This window comes from Meriones unguiculatus, chromosome 12 (assembly GCF_030254825.1).
Source record: "Meriones unguiculatus strain TT.TT164.6M chromosome 12, Bangor_MerUng_6.1, whole genome shotgun sequence".
NCBI lineage: Eukaryota > Metazoa > Chordata > Mammalia > Rodentia > Muridae > Meriones > Meriones unguiculatus.
Genome location: NC_083360.1, coordinates 21,062,243 through 21,082,382, shown reverse-complemented (window position 1 = coordinate 21,082,382; position 20,140 = coordinate 21,062,243). Strand labels below are relative to the sequence as shown.

Sequence of the window (20,140 nt, the reverse complement as noted above, 5' to 3'; positions counted from 1 at the left end):
AGAACTTATTCTATGCTTAAAATACTCAAATAATCTGATTATTAACAGCTCTAAAAATCAATTACATTTAAAGTTATACTATGAAAAATTCTGACCATAGTCATATGTACAAAGATACAGTACAATGAAATTCTGTATGCCCATTTTTTTTTGTATGCCCATGTTTTATCTTCAACAATTATCAACACTTTACCAGTGATAAAATGTTTATCCCTCTGACATTTTTTCCTAATTATTCTAAAGGAAATTGTAGTCATTAATAATTTATTCACAAATATTTTACCATTCCTAGCTCTTTTAAAATGCATGCTAAAATGAAATCAACTACAAAATCTATTTTTTGGTTAAACTCTCAAAGTTTCCCTTTGGCACTACATATTAATGGCTACATTTAATGCTAGAAAGGCAGACTAAAATAGTTTTTAAACAAATTGGAAGTCCCATTTACCTACCTCTTGCCCAATGAACAGGGTAAAGATGTTTCCACAAAGATCCTGTTTTTGCCAGCTGAGACCACTTAGTACTGACTTGACTGCACCGGCACAATTCTTGAGGATTAAGGTAACTGAAAATGGACAGCATTACCTCAGGAGGAAGATGAGTTATACCTGTGGAGTTTTCTGACACTTCCGCTTCTGAAATAAAAAAGAAAATCTTTAGCAGTAAGACTACATGTGCAAATGCAGTAAAAAATTACAATCACAAATAAAAGTCAGTGCCTGAAGTTAATTCCTTCCTGCTTGCAACATGTGAAAAGGAAGTAACACGCAATAGAGGTAACATGGGGATGTTTAACTTGTTAAGAACACGCAGGGTTAAACTATCATGGCCCAGATCATACTTCATCAGTGGGAGCTACAATACTGAACACGGAATGGACTTCCTCTTACAAAGGCGTCACAGAAAAAACAATACTCACTTTGTAGCATAAGTAGCATCATTTGAAAAAGGAACCAAACAGGTTACACTGCTTTAAATCACCAAGCATACACTCTGCCAGGTTATGAGATCCACAAGCCATTGTTAATGGCATTCATGCTCATATTTTCCATTCATGCAATAAGGCTGTAAGTTCCTTCCTCATGTTCCCTCTTTGATTTTGACAGTTCATGTAAAAGGTCTAAGAAATCAGATTTCTTTAATCTACAAATGCCTTAACCTATTTAAACTATGTGCCAATTCAGTAAACATAAATTTCTCTGGTGTACTGGTAAGAAATCTTTTGTTATAAAGTATTATAGAACCACACATGGAGAGGACCTAGGCCTTCTGCTCAGATGTAGCCAATAGGCAGCTCAGTCGTCATGTGGGTGGCCTAGCAAGGGGAACAGGGGCTGTGTTTGACATAAACTGCTCCTTAAAAATCTTTCCCCTGGCGGGGTGGCCTTGTCAAACCACAGAAAAAGAGGATGCAGCAGTCCTGATGAGATTTAAAAGGCTGGGGTCAGCTGGTAGGGGAGGAGGGCTTCTCCTTCCTGAGGACTAGGGGAGAATAGGGAGTAGAGAGGGAGGATGGAACCAGGCTGAGATGAGGGAGGGGGCTACAACTGGGATGTAAAGTGAATAAATTAAATATATATATAAATTTAAAAAAACCATAAAAGTTTTGTTCCCCCCAAATTTTTTTTTAAATAAAGTATTGTATAAAGATGAAACTTCCTATGATCCTGCAATCTGTTAGCATATTTCTCATATTTCTGAGAGAAAAACAAACATGGAACAAGGGGTGCTAGGATAAAGTTAGTTTATCCTAAGTACTGTTAAGAATTTGAGTATCTTGTCTATCTAGTTTGTCTTCACAAAGAATCTTAAATATAGAAACACTATGATCAAACTACTTTAAACTGCCACTTTTAAAATGCCAAATATTTTAAACATAATGCAACTATAATTTTCTTTGAAGGAGAGGGAAAATTAAATGTATGTGATGCTTTTAAACTCCATCTTATAGTTACAATTAAACAAGACATAACAGGTTTTGGCGTGGTATCCAGGGCACAGCTGTATTTCAAGAGTAAAGCTTATAGCTTTATGGGTTTAATCATAGCTTCGACTCATGAAGTTGTTTTTGTTTAAACATGAATCTTTTTTTTTTTAATACTGGAAAAAAGCCAATTTCAAAAAATTATATGGCATTTACAGGGCTAACACTGCCATTACCAATTTAAAGGCAGAAGAGTTTCTGCTAGAGTAAGGATGCCAACTGTTTGTGTTCTTTTATTTGTTTGTCTTTTGTCTATGTAGCCCTGGCTGGTCTGGAATTTGCTATGTAGACTAGGCTGGCTTCTAACTTGAAGATCTACCTGCTTCTATGCCTCTCAGAGTGCTGGGATTAAAGGTGTGCACAACTATGCCTGGATGTAAATTTTTTTTAATGTTTTGTTTAAAAAGCAAAGCTATTGAGCTAAATAAAAATAAGAACACCATCTATTAGAAGGGTAAGCATCTACTCTATTTGTACTTCATGTACACATTCTCAAAGTAACTATACACAGAAAAGTTTTACTTCTCTCAGATTCACAACCCTGAACACTACTAGAAACAAACTGACAAAGATAAACATCAGAGCAGAGAATGAAAATAAAATTAAAATGTTCCTTTCCTTAACTTACAATGGACTTATATCCCAATAAATCCATCATAAGTTCGATATGCCCAGAAACAAAAGTGCACCTAATTTAGCAAACACCACAGCTGCTGAACTGGAGGGCATCCACTGTCCTCCATGAAAAACATGAATGCATGGTTGATCCCGAGAAGGGACATGGTTGACTATAATGCTCACTGTTGCTGACGCGCCTTTATAGACATTTAGAAAATTTTGTACTGCACATAAAAAAGGGTCAAAATTCAAAACTAAGTACACAAATTACTTTCATTCCATTATAAAGTCCAAAAACTCTATATTGAACTGTAAGTTAACATAGGATAATTTTTATAAACTTTACAGACTTTGAAAACAGACAAAAATACACAAAATAAAAGATGCCATAATGAGGCTGGAGAGAGGTTACAAATACTGGTTGTTCTCACTTCTGAGAACAGGTTCTATTTACAGGATCCACTATAACTCCAGGCCTGGAGGATCTGATACCCTCTTCCGGCCTATGAACATCGAATGCACAGGGTACATATACATACATGCAGGCAAAATTGCATATACATACAATAAAAATGAAGAAAACAAATTTTTAATTTGACACTATAATCAAGGGAGCTCAGAAAACCGGCTGATACTGTAATACTACTTTTAACATAACAGTCCTTAACATAATAGTACTTACTTTACACCTAAAAAAATTCACTCAAGAAACACTACATGTGGCCTAACCCTACATCTGACCCCACCCTAGATGGATGAATATTATTTTTCCCTTTTTTATTAAATTATTATTTATTAAAATTTATTCACTTTGCATCCCAGCTATAGCCTCCTCCTTCATCTCCTCCCAGTTCCATCCTCCTTCCCTCTTCTCTATGTCCCTTCCTTAGTCCACTGATAGCAGAGGACCTCCTCTCCTTGTATCTGACCCTAGCCTATCAGGTCTCATCAGGACTGGCTGCATCATCTTCCTCTGTGGCCTGGGAAGGCTGACCCCACCCCCAGGAGGGAGGTGGTCAATGAGTTGGCCACTGAGTCCATGTCAGAGACAGCCCCTGCTCCCCTTACTAAGGAACCCCATGGAGACTGAGCTGTATATGATCTACTTCTGAGTAGGAGGTCTAGGTCCTTGGTTGGCGCATCGGTCTCTGAGGGTCCTCCACACCCAAATTTCTTGGCCTGTTGGTCTCCTTGTAGAGCTCCTGTCCCCTCCAGGTCTTTCTATCTCCACCTTCTTTCATAAGATTCCCTGCACTCTGCCCAAAGTTTGGCTATGCGTATCAGCATCTGCTTTGATATCCTGCTGGGTAGATTCTTTCAGAGGCCCTCTATGGTAGGCTCCTGTCCTTTCCCGCTTCCAATATCTATATTGCTTGCCCCTCTGAATGCGGATTAAGCAGACGGATGAATACTATAATCACCAAATTTTACAATAAAACAATGGTCTCCAATTATATTTTTATGTGAAAATGGTTTAAACTAACCACAGTATAAAAGCCTGACTTAAATTGTTCCACAGATAAAATGTGTAACAAAATGTCAACAGCACTCAACTATAAATTGTCCTTTTAAAATAGGTGAATCTTACCTGTATCTGACTTTTCATCCACAGAGTATTTGAAAACTTTTTGTCGCTCTTCAGATTGATTCCACAGGCTGAGACCTCTAAGGAGTTCTGCTGTGTCCTTCTGTGAGCAGTGCTGTGCAATCACTTTCTTTTTGATATCTTTAAGCTCTTCATAGGTAAAATATTCCATTAACATGGGCTGAAAAACCTAAATTAAAAAGTATTTATAGGGAAAGATTTTCAATTTATTTTACTCAAACCCCAAGTTGAATATTAATAATATATATTTCAAAAAGATATAAAGTGTGGTTATCATCACTAAACTATTGAAAAATTTTAAAGAACACAGCATAAAGCAGGCCTCTAAAAATTTTTAAAGAACAAGGTTTTCCTGTACCAAGCTTGTTAAACAGTCAATCATTTCGTTATTGTTAAACATTAGAGCCCAGCACCTGCCTGTGGTGATTTGAGTAAGAATGAACCAAACCCACAGACTCATATATTTGAATGCTTTAAGGTATGGTCTTGTTTAAGTGTGTCACTACAGTGGGCTCCGAGGTTTCAAAAGTTCATGGTAGCCTGGGGAGGTGAGGGGTGCTAGACCATGCTCCCTACCATGATAATGGACTTAGCCCTAAAACTGTATGCAAGCCCCCCATTACATGTATTCCTTTATAAGAGTTGCTTTGGTCATACAGTGTCTTCACAGTAATAGAACAATGACTAAAACACAGCCTTTTGGTAGGTACTGAGTAGCTGAATTCTACCAGACTGGGGCCTTTACATTAGATGAGTAGGATACACAATATACTGGAACACTAACAATCCCCACTCAGGTGATATAAACTATCCAACACTGCTTGTTCAAAACATTAGTTCAGAGGGAGGAAGGCGGAAGCTATGAAACTTTTCAGAGATTTCTTCTTCAAAACTGCCTTAACCTTCAATTTATAGGATTACAATCTTTAAATGAAGAACCAAGGCTTTGTTGTTGTTGTTTCCAGTCTCATAGATAATTTTGATTGACATCAGAAAAAATATGTTGTCAACTACTCAAAGGTAGGCTGCATGCACAGCAGTAGATGGGCAACAGAAAACAAACTCAGTATCTTTGAATGTTCCTTGTCTCATGTCAAGACAGGGCTCTTCCTTTTTTTGAAATTACATATATATGTGTGTGTGTGTGTGTGTGTGTGTGTGTGTATACAATTTTTCTTCTGTTTACTCTACAGGGTCCTTTGCATACAAATTATGACCTCCAGTTTGGTGTTTTAATGGGATTCCTGAGTGTGTGACTGAGTGGGTTTCTAATTCTTATGCCTTTTCTTGGGTTCCTTTCCTTCTGTTTGTCCAGTTCTAATGCACTAGTTTTTGTTTTATCTTATATTTTATTTTATTATCATTCCATAGAGGCCTGTTTGTTTTCTAATGAGAGACAAAAAGGGGATGGCTCCAGATGGAGGGGGAGGTAGGAAGAAGCCAAGAGGAGTAGAGTGAGGGAAACCAGAATGTTATGTGAGAGGGGGAAAAAAAAGACTATTTTCAATAAACAGAAAAATTAAAAGATAAAAAGCACTACTGCATTAGTTTCAGCACTAGCTGCCTATTACAAGGTGAAAACAACTGTAATGAGATACCATCAAGTACCACTGAAAGAGCACCAAGTCAATGTTTCCCATTCTGGGAATAGTTTAGAAAGTAGGTTGCATTTCATTATATTATCAAGGTGATTATAAAGTGAAAGTGTAATTGCAAATCATGATAATACACGATGTACAACTAAAAACAAAAGTATCCAGAGGCCAACAAGGTGGCTTAATGAGTAAGAGTATTTGCTGCCAAGACTTATGCCCAGAGTTCAATTCCCAGAACTCATGGTAGAAGGAGAACAATTCCGAAATGTACAATAAATGTTTTGTTTTTATTTTTCGAAGTAGGGCTAGAGAGAGAGCTACGCAGTTAAGACTACTTGCTTCTCTTGCAAGGGGTCTGGATTTGACTTCCAGCACTCATATGGTGACTCACAATCACCTGTACAATTTTACTCCAGGGAATCCGATGTTGTCCCTTGACATACAGTGTGTATGCAAATATGCAGAGAAAAGACTCATACATGTAAAATAAAAATAAGCCTTTAAAAGAAAAAAAGTATCCAGTCCTCATAGGATAGTTTCTCTATCTTACGCTGGATACTCATCATTTATTACTGAAAGAAGACAAATTGTTTAGCAATGTGCTTAATGATAGGCTAATTCATGTACATGAGGCACAACAGTGATAAATTTAAGAGCATCATTTAATTACTCAAATCCACTCATGAAAAAAAACACTGAAAACTCTTTAAATATGGCATAGAGAAAAATCTTAAAGACTTACAGAATCATCTAAAGATGACAATTATGAATGTGTATCAGTGCCATGAAACAAAAAAATCTGTATTTAAGTAAATAAAAATCATTCAGTAAAAGTAGCAATCTTTTATAAAAAAGAAAATAAAACTATGTTTTTTATAATTCTCACTAAATTCATTCCTGTTCCCAAGAAACAGTGGATTCTCTCCATCAACAGAACATTTTCTTCTTATGCATTATTTTGAGGAACCTAAGGCAAAATAGTATTTTCTGTTAAATTATGAATATAAAGCCAAGAAAAACTCTGCTTACCTCTTCTTCCTCTTTCATGTGAGGAAGAAAATCTCTTGTAAAAGCCTCCAATCTCTCTTTGAGTTGTTTTGCATAATTTAATTGTTCATACTCATTCTAGAAACAAAGAATAACACACATTTAGCGGAACATAGACACTTATCTTTAATGCCAGTACTCAGGAATCAGGAGCAAAGTGCATTTCTATGTTTGAGGCCAGCCAGGTCTACACAGCAAGTTCTAGAGTAGCCAGGGCATCATAGTAACAACCTGTCTCAAATATACATATATGTGTGTGTGTGTGTGTGTGTGTGTGTGTGTGTGTGCATTATATGTTGAGTAAAGACCTGCTTCACTGTATGTTGGCTGATAAAGGAAGTCACCTCGTTTTATTTTAGCATAGGGATGTTTTTGGAGCTGCGACACAGCTCAGAGCTGAAGCACGTGAGAAGTGCCTGCCATTCTACACTCAGTCTTGGCACTACCCCCACTCAGAGCCGTTAACACAATAGCTTCGCATTCCTAAGTAATTCTAATACTGGCTTTTAATTTTATTAAAATATAGCAAGTTTACTTTAAAATATACTATAAAGCCTTTATATTATCCTAACAGGGTGCATATATTAATATCAATATTTCTAAAGGCAAGGAAATCACATCTTAAAGTAAATCATTCTAATTCTAGACACCTCAATAGCCAAATATTTCTTTCCACATACAAATTCAAGTCATATCTTTAACATATCTTTAAAGTCGTATCTTTAAAGTCATCTTCCTGTAAGTTATCCATCTTTTCCAATGTAAACATATGGAAAACTTAAAAAAAAATAATAAAATATTTAAAAATATGATACTGTGATAATCAGAATGAGAATGTTTCCAAGGGCTTTGGTATCTGAATTTTTGTCCCTGATTAGTGGCACTGTGTTTGGGGAAGACTTAGGAGGTGTGGCCTTGTTAAAGAAGTATGTCACTGGGGGCCAACTTGGAGGGATTAAAAATAGTGAAAATTTCTAGTTCATTTCAAGTTCAGTGTCTCTACTTCCGGTTTCCTGTTTGTGGTTTAAGATCTGAGTATTCAGCTTTCAGCATCCAGCTCCAATCACCAAACCTGCCTGTTAACACACACACACACACACACACACACACCCACACATGCATGCACACACACACATGATGGTTATGGACTCATCCCTCTGGAACTATAAATTCCAAAGAAACCCTTCTTAGTTTTCTTGGTCATGGTGTCTTATAACAGCAATAAAAAGTAACTAAAACAAGTACTCTGTTGTGACCTGTTTTTCTTTTAAATAATTTATTCAATTATTTCTAATATTCAGTTCAATGTTGAACTCTCCTGAGATTTTTACACATCTCTAAACATATCCATATGTATGGCTTCCAATTCCACTTATATGTTAATTATCAAATTTGCTTTTCATACTAGTTCACTCTTTCTACTCTAAATCCATCAATTCCTTCTCTTATTAATAAATGCACATTTGTTCAGAATAAGCCTTAATCCTTAGCCCTCTTCCACATACGAAGTCCAATATAACTCTTACTCGTTTCTCTTTCTCTTTTCCTCTTCCACTTTGTATAATCCCAGTACTCCACTGATCTCAGGTCATACATAATTGCCAAGCATGTCCCTTTCCCTATAGTTTCAACAAATCACTACTTTGGTTCTAAAATTACTGGCTACGTAATACAGGAATATAATATAAAATACCAAGAGTACAAAGAAATATTCAACAGAAAAGTAAATCTCCTTTTTCCTATTATCCAGTATGTTTCCTCTAATTACCTCTCCTTTGCTTATCTACCAACTGTTCTTCCTTCTAGTAATTATGAGTAAAATTTCTCAATAATGGCTTGAGTGTTTTTCTGTCCTTTGAAATAAATCTCCCCTCTTACTGAATCATTTTTCTAAAACAAAGTATCTAAGTGAAGGGTATTTGTTAGCTTGATGGAGTTATAACTTACTTCTATGGTACACTGAACTGAAAGGGTTAAACTAAGATTAACTTCCAAATATTGTATAAGACAAATATAATTAAGAAAATGTACATACATCACTATCCTATACTGCACTCACAAATGTATTTCATTTTTCAATATTACTTTATTTTTGTTGCACTAAAATTTCACTCTGAACCCTAATCATTTTCTTTTTCAATATTATTTTACTTTTGTTTTTAAGATAAAATCTATGTACTCCTGGCTGGCTTTGAACTAGTGACCCTCCTGACTATTGGATTTCAGACAAGACCATTATTCATGCCATACAACTGAAACTGTCTTCTTTAACTATTCTGCTTACTACAATAGAGAAAATAAAATACAGTAACTGTAGCTGCCATTCAATTGGTTATTTTTGTTTATTTTTCTCCACTGCTACAGACTGAAGTCAAGGCCTTGCTCATCATTGGCAAGAACTCTACAACTGAATGACATCTTCCACCTTCAATTTTACTTTGTTAGTTTTTATCTTGTTTGAGGATGGGTCTCAATATGTAGCCTTGGCTGGCCTGAAACTCACTATTGTAGAACAGGCTGACCTTGAACTCACAAGGATTCACCTTCTTTTGCCTGGCCCCATCTTACATTTTAAATAAAATGTATGGAACAGAAGTGTTACTCATCCTAAACAAAATTTATATCTTTAGTCACCAGTACCTGAATTAATAATTTTTTAAAGAATTCAGAAAATGTGTGCAATAATTTCATGGTAATTAAAATTTTAACTTATAAAACTTTAAAATCTGGTAGTCAGTATTCACCAAAAAATTTAAAAAAAAACTTTATTAGGAATTAATAAAAAGCCAGTTTCCAAAGCCTCTCAAAAGACTAATCCAGACCCCTGAGTCCCTCTTTTCAGGTAGGTCTGACTGTAGACTCTTCCTTATCCTCTCAATTTCATTTTTGTAACAATCCTGCTGAGTCAGTTTAGGCACAGTATGTGACTATGGCAGTAATCTGATCAAACTCCTCACTACTACCTCAGGCACAAAGATTTAACACTATGGCCTATCTTCAGCAAAAATACTATAGAGTTGATTCAACAAGAGTCCTCCTGGTCCTCTTAATTTTCCATCCACTTGTTCTTTCCTTGTTTCTTGGCCCGTAACTCCTAGTTTTTCTTGTATTGAGATTTGAGCTTTATCTTTCTGTCTTACAAGCCTTCACTATAACCATTCCTCATTTACAGCCTTCCTAACTATCATGAATAAACAATAAATCTTTTCCCAAAATACACTAAAGTTGCTAACAAAAATTACAACAGGTGACACTACTTTTAATAGTTACATATCAATTTTTGCAACTCACCTTAACATTCTTCAGCCCCTTTTCAAAGAGACTAAGCATCTCGGAGAGTTTGTTGTCAGAATGAACATTATAAATGGTCTGACTGCGTTGCTGAAGTAAACCAATAATGTATTCATTTTCAATTTGCTCATGCATTTTAAACTCCTTGAAAGTAGCATATAAAGACTGGAGAAGAGCACGGAAGTCATTGTTATTGGAGAAGTTGGTTTTAGAAAGCTGAATAAAAATTTAAAAAGACATAGTTAGTAGATGCAATTATGAAACAATGTAACAAGAAACATTCAAATGTATAGCTAAATTATTATGTTAAAACACAAATAAAGGAAATTCATAAAATAATAATTTAAATAGCTGTAAAATTTAAAAGTACCATAGACCAGGAAGCTGCTGGTTGGCATTCTCAAGTACTTGATGATACAAGGGGGAGGGGAGCACAGTTTATTTAAATAAAAATGATCAGATCCAGTTCCCTCCAAGAATAAAAAATCCATTACTCTCTCTGTATTATATAAATAGAGGCAGGTACACCAAAAGCACATATATTAGAAGAATAAACTTAGAATAATGTGGCTTCTTTTTCTCTGTTCAAAATGTTCTTAAAGCAGCTATTACACTATTTCTACAATTTAAACATTGGAAAATATTTCACTACAGTTTAAATTTTAGTGTTGAGCTGAAACTGATCCATCTAGGAAGTAAGTATAAAATACTGAGCTATTAAACTTAAGGGAAGTATTCTCTCTCTCTTTCTTGCTCTCTCTCTGAAGAAAGGGAACAAAATGCCTATAATTCATAGATACCATCTTTTAAAAATTAAATATTCACTTTCATAAATTCAGATAGTTTTTCTTCTCTTCCAATAATCAGTGAGTAGCTATGATAAGCCAGATACTGTTCCTGGTACGTGAGAATACACAGAACAAAATCAAGATCTCTGCCTTCATGGAACTGACACTCTACTGAAGAGAAGATAATGAATCGTTAACCACAATACATGAGTCAATTATCTAGAACAGAGGTTGCCAACATTTCTGCAAAATCAAGCAGTAAATATTTTAATTTTCCCAGGGTACAGGCCTAAACCAACTATTTAACTCTGCCACTACAGCTTGAAACGAATCATACACAATATGTAAGAAAATGACTGTTACTTCATTCTATAAAACCTTGTATTTAAGGACACCAGTTTAATATAATGTTCACATGTCACAAATTCTTTCGTTTTCAACTATGTAACAAATAATGCTCAGATCCTTTCCATATTAAGAACAATATATACAGCACTTGATGAAATTCTCAGTTCAGATTTTGAGAATGTTCAGAAATACCAAACCAAATTACAACAAGCTTCATTAGTGGCTAATAGCTACAAATATCGCCATGAATAACTGCTTAAATTGGGGGCGGAGGTGCCAACGGATGCTTTAAAAGTCTTAATATAAAAGATTAGGGATATGTTTCAGCAACAGAAAGCTTCCCTAATAATCACAAGGCTATAGGTTTATTCTCAACTCCAGGAGGAAAAAAAAAAAATCTTAGTAGACATATGACATTAATTAAAAGCACTAACAGATATAAACTTTTCATGTACCAAAAGTATACAAAACACACAAGAGTTAAGAAAGTTGTTACAATTAACAAACTATTCTGTATTTGAAAGTTGCTAAAAGAGTATATCTGAAGTGTTTTTTTCTATCTACCTATACACAAATTATAACTATATTAATGGATTGGTTAATCAATTAGAGTTGGGTAATTATTAAACACTGTAAATGTATACCATACCACTGTAATCCTAAATATATAAAATTTCATCAAGTACACTTTAGAGTTTGGAAAAGAAGAATGAAATTTGAAAATCTCTGGAGAGAAAAAAAATGTTTATATAATAGATGAAAAAATATTTTCATTTGTATTAAATCCTTAATATTTGTGAATATGTGAATAAGGCCAAAACAAAGAAAAGAAGAAAGGGGAAAACAGGTTCTTAAGCTATGACCCACATCAATTTTCTCCACATAAAAATAATTTTAATCTGATACCAAAAGTTAGTGGTATTAACCACAAGTTAGTAAGTGAAAAGCATATCCTTGCCATAACTCAGCGGTAGACACTTAGCATGAGCAAATACCACAAAATAAAAATTTTAAACACCACAAAATAAAAACAAGATGTCAGAAGACACACAATATAGTTCTTTAAAAATCTATGTGAATGCTTTTATCAAAATTTTATTTGCTTCTATAAAGATACTCAAACACTTAGATTTACATAAACCTGGACACTAACAATCTATTTTTAGGTTATACTGCAGCTTATAGCATGCCGGAGTCTAAACTGCTTAGAAATATTTGTTATTTCTTACAACACATTACAATATAGGTTTATCATGGCCATTTTACAGATCAGAAAATAAAATGGGCTAGGAAAAATAATTTATCCTAAATGACGTAACTATGCAAAGACGCAGATTTAGCTTCTGTAACTAATTTATGTCACAGATGAAACGTCTATCCCACACAGAAAGCTATTTTTTTGGATCCAAAACAGTAACGGGTCATAATAATGACTCCAAAACAAAGGTCTCACTGTAAGAAACACTGTCTCCCAGGAGATAAAGGAAAAGGTCTAGGCACAGTTTAGTTTGTGACCAATGGAGAAGTGCTACTGACCTAGGGTGGGCATGAGCCAAGAACTGGCTAAACATTTCACAATGCAGATGACAGCCCCCTCAACAAATCATGTAGCCCAAAATGTCAACAGTGCTTCAGCTGAGAAACCCTGCTTCTGACCAAGTGTCTTCCAAATATTGTTTAGTACAAATGACCTTGACAGTCTCCCACTATACAAAATATGATGAAACAATGCAGTGAAATCCAGACAGAGAACAAACACTTCAAAGATAATTCAGAAAAAAACTATCTCTCTCTGTACTCTGGGATGTATTTACATTTCCACTTTCCTTTTCTAATGCTATTTCTGATGCACAAAGTTGATTTATGACCTACTAGTGGGCCATAAGATATTCTGTGAAAAACAATGCCCAATGGTAGAATTAAAGATCACTAGTAGCTTGTACAATAATATAGTCTGGTGCCACCACATTGAACAAAGACCCTACATATAACAACAAACACTAAAACAGTAACATAGTTCTTTTCATGTAAAAATACATAAATGACCTTCTGCCTCAAAACACTGTACAGCTAAAATATAAAGGCTGGTCTTAAAACTGATTTGCCAAAAATTTGTAACATAAAGTCAATTAAGTTAAAAAAATAGATACAAAAATTCACAGTAGGAATCTAAAAAGTATCACCACAGATTAATTTTTATTTTTTGTTCAATTATTCCAATTATATACTTTCAGTTAACCAGAGATTAACACCCAATGAAAAAGCTTTAGTATGCTCTGGCCAAATTTACAAATGGAAAAAAATGACCTACAAACAAACTGTTTTGCATAAAAACAGGAATAAGCAACAAGTGAGGTAAGGCTAAGAAAATGTGTGTCAGAGGGAAAAAAAAAATCTAGGATTAAAATTCAGGTTCTACTAATTGCTGAGTGAGCTGGATAAGTCATTTAACCACTAAGACTGTTTCCTCACTTTTAAATGAGGGATAACACTTGTCTTACAAAGCTCTTGTAAGGATTATAGAAAAAATGTCAGTATGTAGTAAGGATCCATTAAACCCCCTTTTCCTTCCTCTCGGTTCAAAATTCAGTATTATTCACTAAGTCAATCTTCCCAAATGCCAGTACATTTTTACAGATATGTACAAAAATAAAGGAAAAAAAAAAACTGACCATGAAGCTACAGAAAGTTTGAGTTTCAGAAAGTAATCTATTCAACTGTTTCCTGCATGTCTGAAAATAATCTATTCAATTTTTACATCTACTTTCTTTTTAGTTTTGGTGATAAAATATCCTTTTTTAAAATAAATGATAACAGTAGATGGCACTTTTCATACCCTTTCTTGAAAAACTTAGGCACTCCCTGTTTTCAGAACTTTAACTCTTTTAATTGGGGGTGGTGTTGTGCCTGCATGTGTGTCTATTCACCACATACACATCTGATTCCAGTGGAAGATAAAAGGGGACATAAGGTCTCCCAGAACTGGAGTCAGACTCTTGTGAACTTCCATGTTGGTACTGGGAATAGACCTGGGTCCTCTGGAGGAGCAACCTACTGCTCTTAATTGCTAAACCACTCTCAAGTCCCTCACTTCAACTTTTTTATAACTCATCTATCTATTTGTAAGTTTGGGATGTCTACAGGAACCATCTAACTGTTCTCAGAAATCAATTCAGAGACCGCTCCTGATTTGTATTGTGGACCTGACCATGTACTGCTTTCCGTTTGCTCTCACTGCACTCTTCGTGGGATTCTGCGTTAGCACAGACGATAGTAAGAACAAAACTCTGAACTCGTATGAACAGCAATTGCATTTTGCAATGCCAGCAGACACTACCGCAGGATAGACAGAAAAGAACCAATGGAAATAAAGTTTTGAGGACTGAAGGGAATGCTGAAAATTGGGAAGAAAATGGGGAAGGGATTATATACCATTTGGCGCAAATTCTTACTACACTCATCCTATTTTGGAAGATCAATGATTTATGAAGCAGGATTCTCGGCAGACTGTTAAAAAACAAATCAAAAGCTACTGTAGCTTCAGATGAAGAAAATTAAGCTAGGCATCGTAATGCTGACTTGGGTGATTATGGGTCTATCACTAGCTTACATAAACCCTCACCTAAGCAATCCAGGCCTACAAATCCCCACACACAGACACATACACACAAAACAAAAAGCTATGGAGTCTGATTTTATTGACCAACTTACTCCTGGGCAACTACTACTTTCTCTTTCTCCATTAGAGAACACTATGTATCAGTTGGAATAGTGACTTTCCCTTCTCAGTGCTTGTATTTTGTCTGGATTACCTTTTTATGTGAGCAAATCCACATTAAACTATTATAGAGCAATATTTAACATAATCTGTAACAATTTTGAAAGAATTAGCTAAGTAAATTGCTCAAAGCATAGAAAAACTGACTTGACGATACTAAAGAAATCACTTTTTAAATATACTGTGTTTTATAAGTTCAATACTGGGAATAAAATTGAAATCTTTATAGTTTCTGGACATTCTTGATTAAAATTTAGAATAATGTGAAATAGCATACTTTGCAGCATTTTAGTTTTAACCAAAGACTAGTTCTCATTTTGCAGTTTTACTGGAGGTTGTTGGATCTATATCCTTGATCTATATAACTGAAAGATGAGGACAACAAACCTTCAGATGACAAACCAATCAAAACAACCCTTAATTCTTTAAGGCTATTCTGCCATCACAAAAGACTTACTTTTCCACTTTTACTCACAAGGACATCTAGAGAACCTTCTATTAGCCATTGTTGGCTAGAAGAAATGATGAAAATTCCTGTGCAATTTTTTTTTCTTCACTAAATTACCTTGTTCATAGTTAAGAAAACTGGACTTTTAGTATTCTGATGAATATATACAATAATCTCATTAACTATTTTCAACTAATAATTAGTGACTTGTTTTACAATGTTGGCAATAAATCACTGGCAATTTTTACCAATGCTATAACAAATTAAAAATGATTAATTATGCTAGTTTATGCAAGAGGGAACACTTAACTACTGAGAATCTTATTTGACTCATTTTTTTAAAGTCAACTGCATTTTCAAAGTTTGTTCATATGTTCTCAAACAAAAAGGAGATACAATAATAGTGACTGTGCCCAGTGTGGTGACAAATGCCTGTAATTCTCGAACCTAGAATGTGGGAAGAGGAATATCAAGAGTTCAAGGCCAACCTTTGAAATGTAGTGTGTTCTCTAGGCCAGCTTGGACTAGGGGAGCTACTGTCTCAAAACAGTATCAAACTCAAACAAACAAACAAAAAAAGAATGACTGACTTCAACTTTTTAAAAAGACTTGGTTGTACATTACAAATTTTGATTATTTGGAAAGATCAAAATCCTTTGGCAATCTGAAGCATCTTAAATACTAGCCAAGGGTAGTGGTGCATGTCTATAATCTCAGTACTCCTTAATCTCAGCACCCCAGAGGCAGAAGTAGGCAGATCTCTGTGAGTTTGAGGCCAGTCTGGTGTACAGACAGAGTTCCAGGATAGCCAGGACTACATAGAGAAACCATGTATGGAAAAACAAAAGAAAAGGAAAAGAGAAGGGGAGGAAGGAAAAAGAAAAGAAATACTTAGAAAGCTCCTAGGAAAGTGTACAAACTGACAAATTTTACCCAATAGCACCAGAGTATTTCTGGACTACCTCTCCCCAAAACTAGCCAGAGAAAAGCCATGGGTTTGATTAGTTCTCACTTAATTCCTCTTTTGTTTTTTGAACAAATGAAAAACTTTTTTTTTGTTGTTTTCCTTTCCTGATAGTAAAGGCTAGTGTGAGGGAAAAACAGTCAAAAGGTGAAGATTACCAAAACAAAATCACTAACTGAAAAATGCAGGATTATACATATTCTTCTGCTCAAGGCTTAACCAGTCCTTAAGCTTCTCCTGGATAAGTCGTAATCACCCTCGCTGTACTGGAGTCTCACCTGGTATCTGGGTTCTATGTTCAGAGATTCCAATTTGAATGGGAGTTCAGGCATCAAGATTTTAAAGAGCTTGGGGTTAATTAATAAGCAACCAAGTGAAGAACCATGACCCTAAACAGCCCTGGGGTTTAAACGTACACCTTACTGGGTTTGGTTTTTGATTTTCATTTCCCAAAATGGAAGGAAAGAAATGATTGTGGGGCAGGGATGCTAAGATCTGAAACTTCAAATTCCTGGTCTTCTGTGGCCTACCAGTGAAGGCACTGGATTCCTGGAGCCTCTGTGGGTTGAAAGACAACTCTTGTTTGCTGTTAGTAGTGATGCTAATTCTATGTAATCTCCGAAGCTGCAATTTATTTTTATGTTTAAGTAATAATTACTTAACAGCTACTTACTCGGTTCATTTTTACAAAACACATGACTGCTCAGAGTTTACTTATATATGACCTTCCTAACATAAAATGACAATTGGGGATTTTAGGAATCAACCAGAAAAAAGTCCTCAACTCATCTTCACAGACGTGCTTCTTCAACTTAGGCTATATCAATTAAAAGTCCAAAGCGTGTTCCACAGCAAACCAACTTTTCCTAGGGGCCCCTTGCCTTCGATTCTGGTAAAAAGTCCAACAGAGAAATAGCTGTCTCGGGACAAAAATCTACAAGGAATAAATATCCGGGAAAATAAACAGTGGAAGGAAAAAAAGGATAGCCACATTGAAGAGCGCAGGTCTTCCCCAGTCCCTACACCAGGCTTGTGCACGGAACTAAACCAGTGCAACGCTGGAAGGTAAAACAAGCCTGCTCCAGCGGCTGCAAGACACGGCCGCCCGAGGAGCCAGGAAGCAAGTCAGAGGTCCAGAGAGGATGCGGCGTGTTTGCAAAGCAACTCAGAGAGCCCGAAGGGGCAGGGCGGACGGCTCTGCGGCGGCGAGCAACCGCGGAAGCGGCCTGCGGGCGCGGACCGGGCACCCCCGCGGGCGGGGGGCCGACTGGGGTCCCCACAACCCCGCACGGAGGGCTGCGGAGGCCCCGAGCGGCCGGGAGCGCCCCCAGCCCGGCCAGGCCCGCCCCGCGAGCGGGCGCCGCGCTCCCCGAGGGCACGTCCCAGGCCGCGGCCGACGCGGGCTCCGCGGGGGCCCGGCTCCCCGGGGACGGTGCGGGAGGCGCGCGGGCGACGCGGCGCTGGCGCTGGCTCGCGCGGCGCCGACGCGAGGGTCGCGGGAGGCGCGCAGGCCAGGCCGCCCGGAACCCGCCCGCTCCTCCGCGCCGCCCTCCGCCCCGCGCTCCGTTACCTTGTCGCAGTAGCGCCCCACCAGCTGCTTCATCCGCCAGTGCGGGGCGGTGAAGACGTCCACCTCATCGGGGAAGGGCGCCATCGCCACCGCCTCAGCGTACGCCTCAGCAGACGCCGCCGCCGCCTCTCCATAGACACCCTCGCCGCGGGGCAGAGGCGGCGCGCCCCCCTGCGCATGCGCCCGCCCCGTCGGCGCGCGCGCCCGCGCGGGCAGCTCCGCGGGCAGCTCCGCGGGCGCGCGCGGGCCGACGCCACGCGGTGCTGCAGCCCACGTGACCGGCGCGCGCCGGGGAGCGCGGCTCCCGCCTCCGCTCTGCGCCCTCGTCCCCGGGCTTCCTCCTGTGCTTCCGTCTCAGGGAGACGCACCCTCTCGAGGGTGGGAGTCTCCCGGGGTGCCCCCCCCCCGTGCGCCTGGCCTCTGGGCGAAGGCCGACCTGCGTGGCCGGGTGGAGCCCAGGTCCTCCGGCCGGGAGCACGGTGCGCGCGCCCGGCCTTCAGTCCCCTTCGCAGCCCCGGGGTTGGGGTTGGTGGCCCTGGGCCTAGCCAGCATAACCTCCTTCCTGCTCCTGAGGGCCGGGGACCCGGCGTGGAGCGTGGTGGGAGGGTGGGAGGCCAACCGTGGAGAGCTGGAGACGCTGGAGGGAGGACGGAAACCTCAGTTTGGGGACAGCAGCTCCAAAGCGGCCAGATGAGCCTGCGATGGGGGAAGGGCGAGGCATTATGGCTGTCTAATAGGGAAAGAGCCTTAGCACAAATTCCGCCATTTTAAGCCGAAGAGGCTCAGACAGGGAGAAAGGGCCATAAATGAGGTCACTGCCCAAAGGCCAGTAGGTCTCGCACCAACATGTCACCTGCCCTCATCTAAGCCCTCTGGTAGACTTTTCCCACTTATCGAAGGAAGTCTCTCTCATCTGTGGCCATAGGATTGATGGAGATGTGGGAGAAACGAGGGCAAGGCTGAGAGCCTGGGGGTGGGGTGTTTTCTCAAAAGCCGTAAACTTGGGGACAGTAAGCACAAGACATGCTATATTCACCTTTGTATTTCCTGCCACAGATTCATGACAATGGATAAAAGGGATCAAACGCTCAAAACTGGAGTAGGAGGAGGTGAAAAAGAACCCTGGTATGCGTCTGTGTAGGTCTAACCTTACCAATTGATATTAATATGCAAGGTAAGCAGGAAAACAGACTCTGGAGATGAAAATTAGGTTCATGGTGTCACCAAACCCTAGCTCTACTAACCTCGGAAAGCAACATGATTTCAGTGCTCTGAATGCAGTATTCTCTTATGTAAGATGTGGGGGTGTAATGCCTACTTCATAAGATTTTTAAGAACTGTACCTGCATCATCATAAATACTGTGTGTAAAACAATGTTGGAGAAAACAACTATGAGATAGGAAGTTAAGACACTGTCCAGGGTTTCACAAGTCAATAAGCAGAAATTCTGGCTGACAGATAAATTCGCTCCTGTGTGTTGTATTAGTTGGAACAAGGAGGTGGCTGAAGAAACAGAAAAGAGAAAAAAGAAAATAAAAAGAGCCAACTGAACAGAAAAGCTCTTGACTTCCCTCTCCTTTCACTATTCTCCTTTTCTCTATTACCGTTTGGCCCTGGGTTTCCCCTTCTTTACTCTGCTGTTTCAGCAAAGCTGTGGCTCTCTATGTTTTTAACAATTCTCAAAAGATATTTGCTTAACCCTTATTTATTTCATCGTGATCTTTCACTTCAGCTATCTTGGAATAAAGAGTCAGACTTCAAGTGTACCAGTCATATAGAGCTACATGAGATTAACCTCAGTAGTTGGAACAAGGTCCATCAGAATAAAGAAAGAATGAGGGAAGCACCCAGCATTCTTGTGATTTTCTCATTTTAACTATGAATACACCATATTATACGTCTCATTCACATATTTGTGTCCCTGTTGTTTGCTAGCACATCCCTAGAAACACTTAATAGGTGTATAACAACAAAAATGGCCACCTATAAATTGAATTTCACTCTAATCTAGAGTGGAAGGCTTGTAGTCCAGTAAGAAAAATGGCAGCTACTTTGGACTTTGGCTATTTCAAGGAGTTTATTTCAGGGACTAAAATGAAAGA

The 20,140-nt window shown here is 38.1% G+C and overlaps 1 protein-coding gene across 1 annotated transcript in view; it reads right to left on the bottom strand.

Annotated features, from left to right (window-relative positions):
* The window catches only part of Fbxl5 (F-box and leucine rich repeat protein 5), a 38,176-nt gene extending 19,949 nt beyond the window's left edge, over positions 1–18,227 (bottom strand). Inside the window, exons 1-5 of the mRNA XM_021664350.2 lie at positions 18,038–18,227; positions 10,142–10,357; positions 6,833–6,928; positions 4,191–4,377; positions 453–635 (exon numbers count right to left, since the gene is read on the bottom strand). Coding sequence (XP_021520025.1) covers positions 453–635; positions 4,191–4,377; positions 6,833–6,928; positions 10,142–10,357; positions 18,038–18,121 — 766 coding nt within the window. The 5' untranslated portion in view covers positions 18,122–18,227. The remainder of the gene's footprint in view (positions 1–452; positions 636–4,190; positions 4,378–6,832; positions 6,929–10,141; positions 10,358–18,037) is intronic.
* Positions 18,228–20,140: the final 1,913 nt, after the last annotated feature.